Source organism: Eretmochelys imbricata, chromosome 18 (genome assembly GCF_965152235.1).
Source record: "Eretmochelys imbricata isolate rEreImb1 chromosome 18, rEreImb1.hap1, whole genome shotgun sequence".
Lineage (NCBI taxonomy): Eukaryota > Metazoa > Chordata > Testudines > Cheloniidae > Eretmochelys > Eretmochelys imbricata.
Genome location: NC_135589.1, coordinates 6,176,311 through 6,193,623, shown reverse-complemented (window position 1 = coordinate 6,193,623; position 17,313 = coordinate 6,176,311). Strand labels below are relative to the sequence as shown.

The 17,313-nt window shown below is 56.5% G+C and overlaps 1 protein-coding gene across 3 annotated transcripts in view; it reads left to right on the top strand.

Moving 5' to 3' along the window:
- Window positions 1-15,308, top strand: part of ZBTB17 (zinc finger and BTB domain containing 17) — a 38,675-nt gene extending 23,367 nt beyond the window's left edge. For 2 of the 3 annotated variants that reach the window (XM_077837319.1, XM_077837321.1), the window contains 10 exons: window positions 2,492-2,736; window positions 2,824-3,029; window positions 3,707-4,007; window positions 7,521-7,608; window positions 8,863-8,979; window positions 11,046-11,166; window positions 12,201-12,331; window positions 12,755-12,970; window positions 13,589-13,678; window positions 14,762-15,308. In XM_077837319.1, the coding sequence (XP_077693445.1) occupies window positions 2,492-2,736; window positions 2,824-3,029; window positions 3,707-4,007; window positions 7,521-7,608; window positions 8,863-8,979; window positions 11,046-11,166; window positions 12,201-12,331; window positions 12,755-12,970; window positions 13,589-13,678; window positions 14,762-15,027 (1,781 nt within the window). In that variant the 3' untranslated portion in view covers window positions 15,028-15,308. The remainder of the gene's footprint in view (window positions 1-2,491; window positions 2,737-2,823; window positions 3,030-3,706; window positions 4,008-7,520; window positions 7,609-8,862; window positions 8,980-11,045; window positions 11,167-12,200; window positions 12,332-12,754; window positions 12,971-13,588; window positions 13,679-14,761) is intronic. The other variant, XM_077837320.1, reaches the window with a different exon arrangement.
- The last annotated feature ends 2,005 nt before the right edge of the window (window positions 15,309-17,313 follow it).

Below are 17,313 nucleotides of genomic sequence, written 5' to 3'. Positions count from 1 at the left end.
TCCCCGCCTGAGCCCTGCTGCCCGAGCCCTGGGGTAGCTGTGGCGGGGATTTAAAGGGCGAGGGCGGTAGCAGCGGCTGGAGCTCCAGAGCCCTTCAAATCCCAGTCCTGCCGCCACTACCGCAGGACTTTAAATTGCCCTCTGGGAAAGCCGGTCCTGGTACGGCGCACTGGCTCTTACCAGTACGCCGTACCGGGGCGTACCGGCTTACTTTTACCTCTGACGGGCGTGGGGAAGGCTGGCTGGTCAGAAGCCCCAAACTCCTCATGCACTGCTTCTTTAAATGCCAAACACGTCCTTTATCATATTTATAAGTTGTAGCAATTTCGGCAAGAAGTGACAGTTAGAGGCCCATTTGCATGGCCATATAATTGCATTTGTACAAGAGACTCTGGGAGTAGGTGCTGAACAATGGACAGACCTGGAAACAGGAGCCTTCTGTGTACAGCACAGGTACCCCACAGACAACAGCAATGCAAGCTCTCCGGTGCTGTCCTGCCAGCCTGTCCCGCTCCCACGTGGTGGCATAGCTTGGGTTCCCATTCAGGCCATGGAAACTGCTGAGCCTGCCAGCCACTCAGTTGATGGTGGATTTACTGCTGTGTAAGCACCTGTCCAATGGGAACTGAACTGAGATCGTCAGACTGGGGGGCCACCAAACAGCACACCAGGGGGAAGATCTTTCAGTCACTCCCGACTCTTTGCATCGGTAACCTAGAAGTGAAAGGCCGTATCCCGTGGTGAGCTGGAGCCGGTTCGCGGGAACCAGTTGTTAAATTTAGAAGCCCTTTTAGACCGGTTGTCCCACGAGGGACAACCGGTTCTAACAGGGCTTCTAAATTTAACAACCGGCCAAAAGTGGTGCCTTAGGCTCCATGGGTGCTCTGGGGCTGGAGCACTCATGGGGAAAATTTGGTGGGTGCAGAGCACCCACCGGCAGCTCCCCGCCCAGACCCAGCTCACCTCACCTCCTCTCTGTCTCCTCCCCGAATGCACCGCCCCACTCTGCTTCTCCCCGCCCCCCCGTTTCCCACGAATCAGCTGTTCGCGTGGGAAGCCTGGGAGGGCTGAGAAGCAAGTGGCAGCTTCGCACTCAGGCCCAAGGAGGTGGAGCGGAGGTGAGCTGGGGTGGGGGGGGGGCGCGAGGGGGGCGGCCCGTGCCGCAGCAGGTAACACAGGGGGCACGCAGGGGAACTGCTCCCTGCCCCAGCTCACCTCCGCCTCCCAGGGCTTGAGTGCGAAGCTGCCGCTCACTTCTCAGCCCTCCCAGGCTTCCCGCGCAAACAGCTAATTCACGGGAAACGGGGGGGGGGGCATTCGGGGCGGAGCTGGAGCCGGGCGTGGGGCGGGGAGCTGCCGGTGGGTGCTCTGAACCCACCAAATTTTCCCCATGGGTGCTAGTGCCTAAGGTGCCATTTTTGATGTGATCAGTGGGGGAGCAGCCGCCACCCGCCCCTAGGAGCCAAAGGGACCTGCCGGATGCTTCCTGGGAGCCTCCCCAGGTAAGCACCCCCGGGGCTCCCCACCTCGCCCCCTGTCAGGTCCCTCTGGCTCTTAGGGGCAGGGCGGGGTGGGCACTCACTAGGGTGGCGCACGAGACCCTCCTGCCCGGTTCTGGGGGCAGTCAGGGGACAGGGGAGGGGGGTGGATGGGGCAGGGGTCCCCGGGGGGGGGTGTCAAGGAACGCTGGGGGGTATGGGGCAGGAGTCCCGGGGGGCGGGCCACGACCCCCTCGTGGGGTGAGGAGGGAACTGGTTGTTAAGATTTTGGCAGCTCATCACTAGCCGTATCCCATCACTGGTCCCTTAAGCCTGGGACCCATATTTAGGAACTATATATAGCAGGGTTGGTTGGAAGCTTTCCATCAAAACCTATTTTTGCCAAAAAACAATTTGGCATCTAAACAAAATTTTGCACAAACAGGGTCTGCTTTCCATGGAAAAATTTAGATTTTTTTTTTCCATCACCCCGAGTAGCTGAAAACCAAAATGTTCCAATTCTCAAATAAAACCCCATGGAGCCTCATAGGAATTGTAGTTCTGGTGTCTCATATTCCCAGTCCCTGCTGTGGGTTGGACTCCCCGGTCAGACTTGGTTTCCCCTGACGCTTTGTGGCCATGTGACTGCTGTGAAGCACCCCTTCCCCTCACACAGGGCAGGGGCTGTGGCCCAGCATGGCAGACGGAGTCTAAGCCGGGAGCCTGGCATCTCGAGGAGACTGGAAGCCTGCAGCGCTGTGGCTGCCTGTCAGATTCCAAACTTTTTTGGTTTTCAGCCGAAAAAATTCAGGTTTTGATTTTTTGTTTCTGCCAAAAACTCAAAATGTCCCCTGGGGGTGTAACTCCCTTTTCCAACCAGCTCTCACACCAGGGTCTTTGTCTCCCGAGTGTCCAGGCTTGTTTTATGAACCATGTGCAATGCCGCAGTCGAATTTTTGTCTCCCACCTTTTATTCCTGGTTTTCAGCATCCCTCTGTCTCCTAAACCTGCAGAAATGGAGGTGGAGCTGGAAGGGAAGGAGGAAGAGGAGGAGATGACAGCGGAGGAAGAGGAGGAAGCCAAAATCTCAGAGGAAGAGAAACCACGGTTGGAAAACGGAGACAACCCCGAGGATAACGAGTCAGGGGGCACAGACTCCGGGCAGGAGAACTCCGGGGAAGCCAGGCTGCTGCGATCAGGCACCTACAGCGACAGGACTGAGTCGAAAGCCTACGGCTCGGTGACTCACAAGTGTGAGGTAAGGCGAGAGCAGCTTCCTCCGGGGCCTCAGTTCCCCTGGACCACTGCGGGGCTGGTTCTTTACTTCGTGTGTCTTTGTCCATAGGACTGCGGAAAGGAATTCACGCACACCGGTAACTTCAAGCGGCACATCCGGATCCACACCGGAGAAAAGCCTTTTTCTTGCAGGGAATGTAACAAAGCGTTCTCCGACCCGGCGGCCTGCAAAGCCCACGAGAAGACACACAGGTACGGCTTGCTGCCAACCGAGAACAACGTGCCAGTGAGCGCCTGCTCTTCGCTGCAGCTGAGGTCAGTGCCGGCCTGCACTGCAGCCAGGTGTGTGAGCTGCAGCTCATGTAGACGTACCCGTGCTAGCTTTAATCTAGCTAGCTCAGTGAAAACAGAAGTGTGCTGTGGGCTGCCCAAGCCCACCTGATGCCCCCCACATACGTACTGGCTGGGCAGCCTGCACTGCTGCATTCTCACTTTTATTTTTATCAAGTTAGCTAGATTCACCCTAGCTTGGGGATGCCTGGACGGGCTGCAGATCCCATCACTGCGTGCCAGCAGCTGGGAGGTTGAAAGGGCTTAGTAGGTGGAGTGAGGGGCTGCTAACGGAGTGAACTCCGCTCCAGCCAGGTTGATGCACTGTCTAATTCTTCCTCTGCCTGCTTTCGCCCCTGGCTCACTATAATGCTTCTAAAGGGGTGAAGTCTCTTTGACCCAGGGAACAATCCATCTCTGCTGCCTGGCTACAGCAGAGCTCACCCATTACTGCCCACTGGAGTCCTAGTTTCTGGTGCTGACGTCTTGATGCAGGGAGGTATTCCAGAACATGCCTATGTTGACTCTCTAGGCAGGTGTCTTGTGTGAGAGTTGATCTTAGAGCTCCCAAAAGGAGAAGGATCAGAAAAGTCTGTCCTGAACAGACAAGTCACCTGGCTGCCGTGTGGAGTCCCTCAGTCCCTTCTGAATCTCTCTTTCAGCCCTCTGAAGCCCTATGGCTGCGAAGAGTGCGGCAAGAGCTACCGGCTCATCAGCCTGCTGAACCTGCACAAGAAGCGGCATACGGGAGAGGCCAAGTACCGGTGTGACGACTGCGGCAAGCTCTTCACCACCTCGGGCAACCTCAAACGGCACCAGCTGGTGCACAGCGGGGAAAAGCCCTACCAGTGTGACTACTGCGGGCGCTCCTTCTCTGATCCCACCTCCAAGATGCGCCACCTGGAGACCCACGACACAGACAAGGAGCACAAGTGTCCTCACTGTGACAAGAAATTCAATCAGGTGAGTGGACGGTGGCTGGGGAGCTTCTCCGGCAGCTTGCCAGGACCTCCAGGGGCACCCCCAGCGCCTGGGGGCAGCAAGCACCCCCACCACAGACTTGCTTGTCCTTCTGTCTGTTAGGGGGCTTATTCCTTCACCCACTTACTTCCCTGGTCCTTCTCGCATGAACAGAGAGCAACAATACCCGAAGTCCAAAGGTGCAAACAATTTGATGTTTATTGGGGTGAACTTCCAGCAAGCATGATTCCAGTTTCCTTCCTTAGTATCCTCCTTCCCAGCTCTGACACCACAGAGCCTTACATCTGTGTCCCTGTTCCCATTCCTGCCCTTAGCCAAACATGATTCCAACTTCCTCACTCCCATTCCCTGTTCCCATTTCCCCCTTTAGCAAAACATGATTCCAATTTTCTTACCCCCATTCCCTGTTCCCATTTCCCTCACCCGCATGCCCACCCCCACCCCCCTAATTCCTGATTGACTGCAGACTATATAGTAAAACTTGAGTTCTGCTTTGCTATACCTTAACCAATCATGTTCCTGAAATTTAACTAACCAATCCTAACATATTGTAACATGATTATGTACCCAATTATATCCCACCACCTTAATTAGTTTACACCCAGCAAAATTAATTATACAGCAGACAGAAACAATCACAGAACCAGACAGAGATTATACAGACAAACAACAGCAAAGTGGGAACTATAATGACAAAACAATACAAAAGTGAAAAGAAAAGGAGTACTTGTGGCACCTTAGAGACTAACCAATTTATTTGAGCATGAGCTTTCGTGAGCTACAGCTCACTTCATCGGATGCATACCGTGGAAACTGCAGCAGACTTTATATATACACAGAGAATATGAAACAATACCTCCTCCCACCCCACTGTCCTGCTGGTAATATTACCAGCAGGACAGTGGGGTGGGAGGAGGTATTGTTTCATATTCTCTGTGTATATATAAAGTCTGCTGCAGTTTCCACGGTATGCATCCGATGAAGTGAGCTGTAGCTCACGAAAGCTCATGCTCAAATAAATTGGTTAGTCTCTAAGGTGCCACAAGTACTCCTTTTCTTTTTGCGAATACAGACTAACACGGCTGTTACTCTGAATACAGAAGTGAGGATTTCACATCCCAGCTATTGATAAGTGAGTTCTTGCCAGACAGGATGCTATCAAACTAAGTTTCCTTTTACATTTTCTAGGCACTTCCCTTTCTCTGGAGGTGATAGGAATACAATCCTGTCCTGATAGTGCCTAACAGCCCAATAACACCTTATTTCAATGTGGCTGGTTTGGAATGTGAGGATGTGACTGTTCGCTTCCTAGCTTATGGCTGCCTCTGCTGCTTAGCCAAAGGCCTTAGCCTAAGAACAGGGCCTCAGATTGTCACAGTAAGAGAAGGCCCTTACACCAGCAGACAGTGATTTTGATTCTTCTTTTATACTTCTAGAACTAGCCAAGTGATAAGAATACACCTAAATTCTTAAAGTACAGGCCTTTGCAGATAGGCCTGAATATCTTTATCCTAACACTGTCTGCCAGAGAAGTTGCTGGTTGGGTTGCATTCACCAGCCTCGAATCCAGAGCCGCTGGAGGGAGGCCGATCGCGGTAAATGGGTCTCTCTGGGGTGCATCTCCTGTTTGCTATGGGGTCTGAAGTGAGCTGTAGTCTCTAAGGTGCCACAAGTACTCCTTTTCTTTCTATGGTGCCAGCTTCTGATTTCAGCACAGGCTAGTGCCCCGTGTCTGGGTGGCTTCTGGTTTTGACATCGGACTGCCTGAGCTCAGCCAGAACCAAAGACAATCAGCCCCTTGATGTTTCCTCTCGGACCAGGATGATGGTTCTTGATATCCTGCCAAGTCTGTGTGAAGGAAGCACCGTACCAAAGCGGGCACCTTTGCCAGGCTTTGGTCTAGGTAGCAATGCTGGATTGCTGGGCTGCACTGGCTCACAGCTGTGCGGACACCTTAACCAGACCTCCAGGGGTATTTTATTATGGAGCTGATATTTCAGCGTCCTCTTTGATATCAGGTTCTCTTCGCCATGCCCTTGAGTTTCCTGAGTACAGGAGGTGAAGATTCAGCTTCTAGTTAGGTGCTGAGTGGGGCTGGATGTGCTGGGCACCCAGTGTGTTCCTAGGGAGCCAGTCCCCTGCTCAGGTCGGTCGTACGTCAGGACTAGCAACGGGATCGTTTCCAGCGAACGCTGCATCCTCTGCCTTTCTCCATCTCGCTCCCGAAGCTGTTGCTGTCCGCGAGGCCGCAGCACCCTCTTCTCGAGAGAGCTGGAGCTGAACCTGTGCCCCCGGTCCAGCACCTGAACCCCAAGGCCAGATTTGGGTACAGCACGAATGCCGGTTTCCCACGAGTATGCAGCACAAACCCAGGACGAAGCAGTGGCGGATTAACAGATTTCACACATCTGTGCTACGCTAACATTGTCACTGCAGTGCTGCTAGGGTCACCAGGCGTCTGGTTTTTGACCGGAACGCCCAGTCGAAAAGGGACTCTGGCAGCTCCTATCAGCACCGCTGACTGGGCCATTGAAAGTCCGGTTGGCGGCGCAGTGGGGCTAAAGCAGGCTCCCTGTCTGCCCTGATTCCGCGTGGCTTCCGGAAGTGGCTGGCGTGTCCAACTCCTAGGCGCAGGGGCCAGGGAGGCTCCGTAGCTCCCACTGGCCAGGAACTACAGCCAATGGGAGCTGAGGGGGTGGTGTCTAGTTTCCTGGCCCCCTGCCTAGGAACCGGACATGGCGCTCACTTCCGGGAACGACCTGAGGTAAGCTCCACCCGGCCAGAACACGCACCCCTCCCACACCCCAACTCCCTACCCTAGCTTGGAACCCGCACCCAAACTCCCTCCCGGAGCCCACATCCCAACCCCCTGCCCCAGCCCAGAGCCCCCTCCTGCACCCCAAACCGCTCATCCCCGGTCCCACTCCAGAACCCAAACCCCCAGCCGGAATCTGCACCCCCAGCCAGAACCCGCACCCCAACCCTCTACCCCACGCCTGAGTCCCCTCCTGTACCCCAAACCCCTCATCCCTGGCCCCACCCCAGAGTCTACACCCCCAGCTGGAGCCTGCACCTCAACCCCTGTCCCCAGCCCTGAGTCCCCTCCTGCACCCCAAAGCCCTCATCTCCGGCCCCACTCCAAATTCTGCACCCCCAGCTAGAGCCCTAAGCGCCCCCCCCACACACATCCCTGCACTCCAACCCTCTGAGCCAGCCTGGTGAGAGTGAGTGGGGGAGAGGGTGCGGGAGAGTGAGTGACAGAGGGGAGATGGAGTGAGCTGGAGGTGGGGCCTTAGGGAAAGGGTGGGGCAAGGGCAGGGCCTCTGGGAAGAGGCAGGGCAGGGGGAAAGGGTGTTCGGTTTTGTGTGATTAGAAAGTTGGCAACCCTAAATGCTGCCCACCTACGTGCTTCTAATGTACACGGGGCTGCCCACAGCAATCCCTCTGTTCCCAGAGGGCAGCAAGGCTCAAAGGAGCTGTTTTGTCTCCCTGCAGGTGGGGAATTTAAAGGCGCACTTGAAGATTCACATCGCGGACGGGCCACTGAAGTGCCGGGAATGCGGCAAGCAGTTCACCACGTCAGGTACCACACGGGGCACAGGTGGTTGGGTACAAGCGTGTTCACGCTTGGCTGTCTCCTGGCATTTGCAGACAGCGCCACCTAGAGTAGAGGCCGCGGCTTTGCATGCTTAGGCCAGCTTGGGAAGAAGCATTAGGGGTGGGGTGAGCTACTCCTCAGTGAGACACCAGATACTCAGCATGGGCGCAGCATCCCTGAGGTCAAGATTTCCCAGGGGCACCCCCTGCTTGGAAAGAAAGCACTGCTTAGGTTAGCAAAAGGAACTTCTGGCACTGCTAGAAGCAAGCCTAGCTCCCTTGTAAGGTGGCAGAGGGACAGCTGGTACCCTATTCACTATCATCAGCCCCAAGACTTCAAGGATCATGAGTCAGGCCCCAAAAGATCATGAATTGGGCTTAAGACATGCATGATTTAAACAGAAATAAATAATGAAATTGTGGTGGTGGTTTGCCCTCAGGTGTCTGAGCCTTTAGGGGTCAGAGCTCCAGGCTTTTCTCTGTAGCCATGAAGGCTAGAAAATTTCTGGTTTTTAAAATGGAAGCCAAGATTCTTGTGTAATCACCTGACTCCAGGAGCTGGGGCTTTAAGAAGAACACCAAATATGGCGAGACCTGTGCTGCCAACCTGAGAGCTGACAACGCTGCCCATTAGCATTTAATACAGTGGGGGAGTTAAATCTAAAATCCTCTAAAGCCACTGCTAGGGTCAGGCAGTGAGAGTCACTTCTTGATCTGAGCCATTTCTGCCGCCCTGGATTGCTGTTTGCCAACGCAAAGCACCCCTCATGGCATAACATGGATCCCTCGCTTCCTGCTGCATTGCGTGTGGCTGAGAGCACACTAGCCAGTGTGTATTTGTGAAACAGGCTAGAAATCCCGGGGCCTCCCCGAATGTTGCACTCAGTAACTGAACAAAGCCCTGGCTGGGATGATTTAGTCGGGGATCGGTCCTGCTTTGAGCAGGGGGTTGGACTAGATGACCTCCTGAGGTTCCTTCCAACCCTGATATTCTATGATTCTATGAACAATACCCGTCCCTGTGGCCTCAGCAGAAATGGAAAGCTAAGGAGGCATGAGGCCATGGAAAGTGCCCGCTCTCGTTTGGTGCCGGCTGCTAGCTGGGCCCGTGGGCGTGGAGCAAGAGGATTTCTCACCGGCTGAGCACATACCGAGCGAGCCAGTCTGGAGGGGGTGCGGGGAGCGCTCATGCACGCAGAGCCCTCTGGGCTACTGACTCCCTCTTGTCTGGTCCTCCAAGGGAACTTGAAGAGGCACCTGCGGATCCACAGTGGAGAGAAGCCGTACGTGTGTGTGCATTGCCAGAGGCAGTTTGCAGACCCTGGGGCCCTGCAGCGGCACGTTCGCATTCACACAGGTAGGGAACCCCAGCCTGGGCCAGCGAGAGACCAGGCCCCGAGACCCCCATCCTCTTGCTCCGGGGGCTAGACTCAGCTCCAGCTCTGCTGATGAGACAGCAGGGGCTGGTGGGAAGCAAAGCAAGAAGCAGGACTGGGGCCGGGCTGACTTTGCAGGGCCACATTCCTCTCTGACCTCTGCCAAGTGCCAGCAGTAGCTGCCAAGAGGCTTTGGTTTTGCGTGTCTGTTGTGCAACAAACAGTGGGGTCTCCTGTGTGCACAAACACAACAGCTGTGTGTTTCCAGCCCTTCAGAACACTCCCCCTCCCGCCCCACGCCCAGGGGCCTGTGCTACCCCCTCCCGGGATTCCAGAGCATATGTATGTACTCGGCGTACCCCAGTGTAGTGGGACACCCAGGCCCGGGTCCTTCGGAGACCTGGTCTGCTGCCCATCATCGCAGTATCTGGGCGCTCTCCGTGTAAAATCAACAGCAAAAGCGAAATCTCTGGTGGATTCTTGGGGTCTCTGACACTCACCCCATTTTGGTGCCAGAGCTCTATTTGGGAGAGCGTAGAGCCGACCTGCCCAGCCAGGCTGTAACTCACCAGAGCACAAACTGGTGGCTGCCCAGGGTCAAGCAAGTGGCATAAGAAGCTGATGTGCTCAGTGTGACCGTAGTAATGACACACTGCTGATGAGCAACGCAACAGTGCTGTTGTGACAGACATGCCGAGGGCCTGGTCTCCTCTTTATACCCCTCCTGCCATACACTGGCCCATTCCTTTAGCTCGTTAAAATGACTCCAGATAATTAAGTCCAGAGCAGACTGCGAGGAGTTACAAAGGGATCTCACAAAACTGGGTGACAAAATGGCAGATTAAATTCAGTGTTGATAAATGCAAAGTAATGCACATTGGAAAACATCATCCCAACCATACATATAAAATGATGGAGTCTGAATTAGCTGTTCCCACTCAGGAAAGAGATCTTGGAGTCATCGTGGATAGTTTCCGAAAACATCCACACACTGTGCAGCGGCCGTCAAAAAAGCAAACAGATTATTAGGAAACATTAGGAAAGGGATAGATAATAAGACAAAAAATATCATATTGCCTCTGTATAAATCCATAGCATGCCCACGTCTGGAATACTGCGTGTAGATCTCCAAACAGAGATATTAGAATTGGAAAAGGTTCTGAGAAGGGCAACAGAAATGATTCAGGGTGTGGAACAGCTTCCGTGTGAGGGGAGAGTAAAAAGACGGGGACTTTTCAGCTTGGACAAGAGAGGACTAAGGGGGGAGTTGATTGAGGCCTATAAAATCATGACTGGAGTGGAAAAAGCGAATCAGGAAGTGTTATTTACCCACTCTCATAACACAAGAAGTAGGGGTCACCCAATGAAATTAAGAGACAGCAGGTTTAAAACAGACAAAAGGAAGTATTGTTTCACACAACGCACAGTCGATCTGTTGAACTCATTGCCAGAGGATGTTGTGAAGGCCAAGACTATAACAGGGTTCAAAAAAGCACTAGATAAGTTCATGGAGGATAGGTCCATCAATGGCTATTAACCAGGATGGGCAGAGATGCCCCTAGGCTCTTTTTGCCAGAAGCTGGGAATGGGTGACAGGGGATGGATCACTTGATGATTATCTGTTCTGTTCATTCCCTCTGGGGCACCTGGCATTGGCCACTGTCGGTAGACAGGACACTGGGCTAGATGGACCTTGGGTTTGACCCAGTCTGGCTATTCTTATGTTGTGCCATGTCTGAATGAGAGTCGGCTCCTCGGAGCGACTCATGTGTCCCTTTGGGCCTCCCAAGCACGTGTGAAGCGCCCATGTCCGTCCATCCCAGAGCTCTTCATTTCAGGCCCCTAGGGGTCAAGTGAGCTGCCTCTTTCCACCAGCTTGGGAAAGGCCTGAAGCAGCAGAGCCCCCAGGATCTCTAGACCGCTGCCCCTATGGCCATGTGTGGGACAGCTGGATGGGGTAGCACCCCACTGGCCGTAGGCATGGGTGGGGTTGGGGGCTGCTGCGTCTGGCTGCTGAGCTGTGTGAGCTCTCCCCGTCTCTCCCCAGGCGAGAAGCCCTGCCAATGCCTGATCTGTGGCAAGGCCTTCACGCAGGCCAGCTCCCTCATCGCCCACGTGCGCCAGCACACCGGAGAGAAACCCTACGTGTGTGAGCGCTGCGGCAAGAGGTGAGGCCCCGCCCCCCTTCCCAGGCTCCTGGCTGGGCCCCGCCTCCCTCCCAGGCAGCCCTGGATCTTAGCCCAGCAAATACAGCAATGGGGCTCAATTCTTGCCGCCCCGTGGGGATCCCCTGCTACCCACGTGTGCTCCTGCTTCCCTGCAGCCTGGGCACCTCGCCCGCTGCACAGGATCTAGCTCCGGCCTGGCAGAGGAACAGTTGCTTTCGTTGGTTTGGCGCTTTCTTTCCCTTATGGTCCTGGGGAGGAGCGGGGTGAGCGCCAGACTAGTCTGGGGAATCGCCAGTGAAGCACAAGGGTTGTTGTGCCCAGCTGAGGATGGGAGGGGTCTGCCAGTCTGGTGCCAAGGGACTGCTTCCATTCCCAGGGGGTGCCCGCAGTGGGGGAGAGCAGAGCTCTATGGTTGGGCCCTGGTTCTCTGGGAGCTGGTCTCCTCTCAGCCTTGCTGGTACCCCTTGGTCCTGAGATCAGCTGCGGGGTTGGGCTGCACATGGCAGGGGACGCAGGCGAAGGGTTCTCAGTGGGGCTCTTAGCTCCGAGGGACTAACCTTCAGAGCACAGTCCAGGCCCATCTCTGCTTGTGCCAGGACGTGCGCCACTTGGCACTGGACAAAATGCGGGGTGGGGGGGGTGTGATTTTGCCATTTCTTGGCCTGGCCCATGCTTGACTGCATGTTGTCAGAATGATTCTCTGTCCAGGGCTGGGGATTGTTACGATGGGGCTCCGCATTCGGGGGCCATTTGATGGGAGCCGAGCATGTGAGCTTATCCCGTCTCTTTCTGGTTTAAAGGGGCAGGGCTGGCGATGGGAACCTGGGGGCACAAGGTGCCCACCTGCCGCATGCTCCCAGCCGTTGCAGGCTGCACTGGGTCAGCTCAGTGAAGAGGCTGTAGGCTCTGAACCAGGCCTTCTCTCTGCTTTCAGGGGAGGCCCATGCGTCAGACTGATCTCTGTGCTGGGATCCTAGGACTGCACCCAGCTCCCTCGGCTCCCCACTAATGGCCTCCCCCTTCCTCCCCACTAGGTTCGTCCAGTCCAGTCAGCTGGCCAACCACATCCGTCACCACGACAACATCCGACCGCACAAATGCAACGTGTGCAACAAGGCCTTTGTGAATGTGGGCGACCTCTCCAAGCACATCATCATCCACACCGGTGGGTCCCACCTCCCCCTTCCGGCAGACACAGCATCTTCACCCACCTGGAAACTGCTGGGCCCCGCAGCCTGGAAAACCCATGGGGAGAAGGCCCTTCTTGCCGGGCACCTGCTTGCGACCCGACTGGAAAAGAATCATGTCCCACTCATTAGCAGCTCTGCCCCTGCACAGCCATGGGGAGATACCATGGGTCAGAGCCAGGCACACGCTGGGTTGGGAGAGGGAGGGGAGGGGGATCCCGGCAGTCCTGTTCCGCACCCATGTTTGGGGTCTTGATTATTCTGTGCTCTTGAAACGACCTGGGCGTCCATCCAACAGGCTGTGACCGACCCCCTGGCCCTGCCCCTGAGCCGTCTCCGCTCCCACCTCCTGTAGCGTTTCCCTGCAGAGTTAACCCAGGCCGGGGCTTGGTTCCGTGCAGGAGAGAAGCCGTTCCTCTGCGACAAGTGTGGCCGCGGCTTCAACCGCGTGGACAACCTGCGCTCCCACGTGAAAACCGTGCACCAGGGCAAGGCCGGCATCAAGATCCTGGAGCCGGAGGAAGGCGACGAGGTCAACATCGTCACCGTGGCCTCAGACGACATGGTCACCTTGGCCACGGAGGCGCTGGCAGCCACGGCGGTCACGCAGCTGACAGGTGAGCCTGGGAGTCTCCCTGCACGGTTAGCAGAGTGGGAGCCACCCTCCCTGCACTGGGCGTGGGGCGGGAGGGGCCTGCTGCACCAAAGGGAAACCTGGCTACGGGTCTCCGAGGATCTCGCCTCCCCCTGGGGTCCCAGGGCCCTTCCCCTTCTCGGTCTCTGGCTCAAGTCTGCTGCGCTGTGGAGCATGGCTGGGGGTCGTTACCATCTGAACACAGCTCGGCTGCCCTGTAGGTCCTTTGGCCAATTCACCCCCCGCATTGGCACTAACTGCCCACCTGTTGGCAGGCTCAGCAGCAGCCAAAGTCAGAACCGCCTGCCGAGGGAGTGCCGCTCTTGCTCCTAGGGCTGGCTCCATGCTCGTTGGCATGGGGCGGGACACCCGCCCTGCTGCTGAACCAGCTGCCCCTGCTCTCTAGGCCGGTGGAGCTGTCCCCTTCCGCCAGCACCTGCATGGAACAGGGGACTGGACTGGCAGGGACTGGACTGTACTTGTGGGCCCCACGTGGGCTCTTGAGCTAGATCAGCCGGCAGCCTGGCTGGAGAAGGGGGTGGCTGAGCACCGAGGTTCATTCAAGCCAAATCACCCTCCTTCTCCCCTCCTCAAACTGCAGTGGTCCCCGTGACAGCCGCCGTGACGGCAGACGAGACCGAAGCACTTAAGGCAGAGATAACCAAGGCTGTGAAGCAGGTGCAGGAAGCAGGTGAGGAGCAGCTGAAGGGCTGCGTTCTGGGGGAGGGGAGACGCCAGTCTGTGCACATGGGGGCTCCCCACTCCTGAGCCTATAGGGGGCATTTCCCGGCCACGTACCGATTGTTCCAAGGGGAGCAAACCTGGGACCTGCTTCAGTCCCAGAGAGGAGATACTGAACTCCAGTGGTCTAGTGGCGTTCTAGGAGCAGCCCATACGTTTGGGGAGCGTCCGTCAATGCACCCTCCCCACGCTGGCCGGGAGCCTCTGGGCTGACTCACTGCAGGGGTTTGCAGGGCTCCCTTTGTTCTCGGAGCAGGTCCTCGCAGCTTGGCGTTGCAGCTGTTCTCACTGATGCAGGGCTTAATGCTCCAGCACAGAGATGCCTGATCCCTCTGCAACATCCTTCCGCCTGCGCCTCATGTCTCCAGCCCCTCTCTGCTGGCCCCGCTCGTGCCAGGAGGCAGCCGCAGTTATTTCCCCGCTGAGCTCAGCAAAGTGAAGGCAGCTGTTTGCAGATCTGGGGTGACACAGAGCCCCACGCGGGCCGTTAAAGGATCAGAAGACTCAGGGTTCTCCACTCTCCTGTCTGCTGGGCCCATGGGGATGGGGTCCAGAGCAGAGCAAGTTGGCGCCTTCTGCCCTTGGAGTCTAGGCTTGATGGTGATGGAGGCTGGGCAACACCTTGGGCTGCACGGGATCCTCACAGGGTTTTTAACAGTTGGGGGGTAGGGGGGGCAAGCAATGCAGCACTCCTGCTGTCAAGGGTTCGTGGGGAACCCTGGCCTCTGGTTGGCTGGATTTGAACACTCTCCTCAGTCCTTCCATCCCTGCTAACTGTTTAGCCCATCCCCTGGGGACCGGGCAGGGTGGTTCCCTGGAGATTTCCAGGGCTATGGCCGGGCTAGTGTGTAAAGAACTCAGCCCTTTGGGTCCCTCCTGCACTCCCTGGATGGGGACTGTTCCCCTGGTAGGTGGATTTCTTCGTGAGAGGGTCGTGCTGTGTGTGAGCAGGGGCAGGGTCCCAGCCCTAGCTCCCAGGGCATCTGTCCGTCTGCACGGCCTTTGGGTGAGTCACTTCCCCCCTTTGTTACAGACCCCAACACCCAGATCCTCTACGCCTGCGACTCGTGTGGGGAGAAGTTCCTGGATGCCAACAGCCTGGCCCAGCACGTGCGGATCCACACGGCGCAGGCCCTGGTGATGTTCCAGGCAGACACGGACTTTTACCAGCAGTACGGAGCCGCCACCACGTGGCAGGCTGAGCAAGTGATTCAGTCAGGGGAGCTGCTCTTCCGAGCCCGTGATGGGGCGGAGGTGCAGACCCCCATGGCTGAGGAGTGCCAGAACCCTGCAGAGTGAATCAGCAGCACCGGGCCAGTCAGGATGCCCCCGGGAGTGGGGACCAGGAGAGGAGACCGATCATGCTACAGCATTTGGCTACTAATGGTCTGAAAAAGAAGCAGGAGCGCACATGGGGGCGCTGCCGAGTCAGCTGCTGGTCACGTCCTGACCAGTTATTTAAAGACAGATCCATGGAATGATGTAAAAAATGTATTTCTGTAATGAGAGAATCCGCACTAAGTTGTGTAATATCTAGAGAAAAATAAATCCCTTATTTTCTAAATCCTATTTAAAACCAACCCCTCTCCCCGGCCGATTGGTGCCGTCTCTGCTTTCTGCCTTTTGCACTCAAACCTCCCCGAGCACTTAGGGCCAGCTGCAGAGCTACACTTCTGCTTCCAGCCTCGGGCGAAGCCCGTGGCCCGGGGCTGAGCCATGTCCTGTGGCCAGGGGCCGTGCTACCCTCCTGAGACTGCCGGATGTTACTGGGTGTTTCTGGCCCAACAAAGGGGGATTGTAGGGTGAGAACTGTAGAAAAAGCTCTCTGCTCGGGTGGCTAGAGTTGGCCCAGCTTCACTGCAGCATAGCTGGGCTGAGAGAAGCTTGCGCAGCCCGAGAAGACGCTGGCCAGACAAAACTTCATCCCCATCTGCTGCCCACAAGCTCATTCGGTGTCGTGACACCTCCCATGGAGCCAGTTTCAGGCCCATCCGGATCGAAGGGCCGTCTAGGGGAGCCCCTGCTGCTGCGCCTTAGAATCATAGAAATGTGGGGCTGGGAGGGACCTCGATAGGCCATCTAGTCCAGCCCCTGCACTGCTGCGGGACAAGTATCCTCTAGACCAGTGGTTCTCAACATCTTTACCATTGTGGGCCACACATACAACCCTCTGTGTGTTATGTGGGCCGCATCCACACAATATATATACTATTTGTATGGCCCTGAGGATGTCACATGGGCCACAGCTGTGTGCTGATTGGGCCACCTGCAGGCTGTGGGTTGAGAACCACTGATCTAGCCCATCCCTGACTGGGGTTTGCTTTCCTGTTCTTAAAACCCTCCAGTGATGGGGATTCCACATCATCCCTCGGTGATTTGTACCTGTGGGTCACTGGCCCTACAAACTGGGCCTCGGGCAGGGCAGGGAGGGCTGATCACAAGGCAGTTAAATGGGGGGGGCTGAGCTAATTCATGGAATGAGAAACAGTGGAGAGGTGAAAGGGGGAACCAGCTGCTCAGCTGGCCCCCTCCCTGTGCAGGTGCATTCGCTCTGGCCAGTGACACTTGTTCAAGGACCCAGCAGCTAAGGCGAGGTACAGGGGGACGAGCGACCTGTCTGAGAGCCCAGGAAGAGGAAGGACGTTGTTATAAAACAACTTAGTTTGGGAGCGACTGCAGTGATCTCGCTCCGGAGCTATAGGGAGGCCTGTGCTGTCTCCCTTGTGCTGGGCTGTGTCCACCCTGGGTATTGCAGGTTCTGAAACCTGCTCCAGGGGGAGCTGTCTCAGCACAGGGGGCCCAGGTGAGATTGGGCCCTGCAGCTTGGCCTCCTCTCCAGCTGCCCTTTGCTTCCCCAAGGTGGGCACTGGCAGTTCACTGCCTCCACCTGGGCTGTGGAGTTTCATGCTGCAGGCCCATCGAGCCAGCACCTTCCCCCAGTAGGAAACCAGCTCCCCCTACTCCAGGCCCACCAGCCACACTTGATACCTACCTGCTCTCCAAGGGTTTCTGCCCAATCAGCGTGCAGCCCCCTGGCAAACTGCTCCAGTGATGGGGATTTCACGGGCGGGGCCCTGCCAGCCCCAGCTTCAACACTGCACAGCAAGGGCATGTGTCTGGCTGGGAGGGTTTCTGCACAAACTCAACCGCTGGCCCTGGCAGCTAGAGGGAGATGCATTAGCAGCAACGTATGTTCCCAATGCACCACTCCTCCCAAAGGGGCCCCGACAGGCACAGGGACGCGCCCTGTACAGTGCAGAATGGGACCCTGGGCCATGGATGTGGCCCCTGCTCTCAGGCACAGCACAATGTGTGCATGAGTAACGGGGCCATTGTCTGGCACCTACAGGAGCCCAGAGTCCCCTAAGGCCGTGCAAGGGCCAGTAAGCACAGACACCAAGGGCGAAGTGTGACCCTGGCTCCTTAGTAGTTTCCCATCCCCCACCTAGCTTGATGCCACTGAGTCGGTCAGCTAGTGTAGGAGGCTCAGTATCACGGGTGGGCAAAGCTGGGTTGGCGGCTCTCAGCATTTCAGCCTTGCAGGGCTGGCCTGTCACCTGCCCCCGCGAGTGGTGGTGGCAGGGA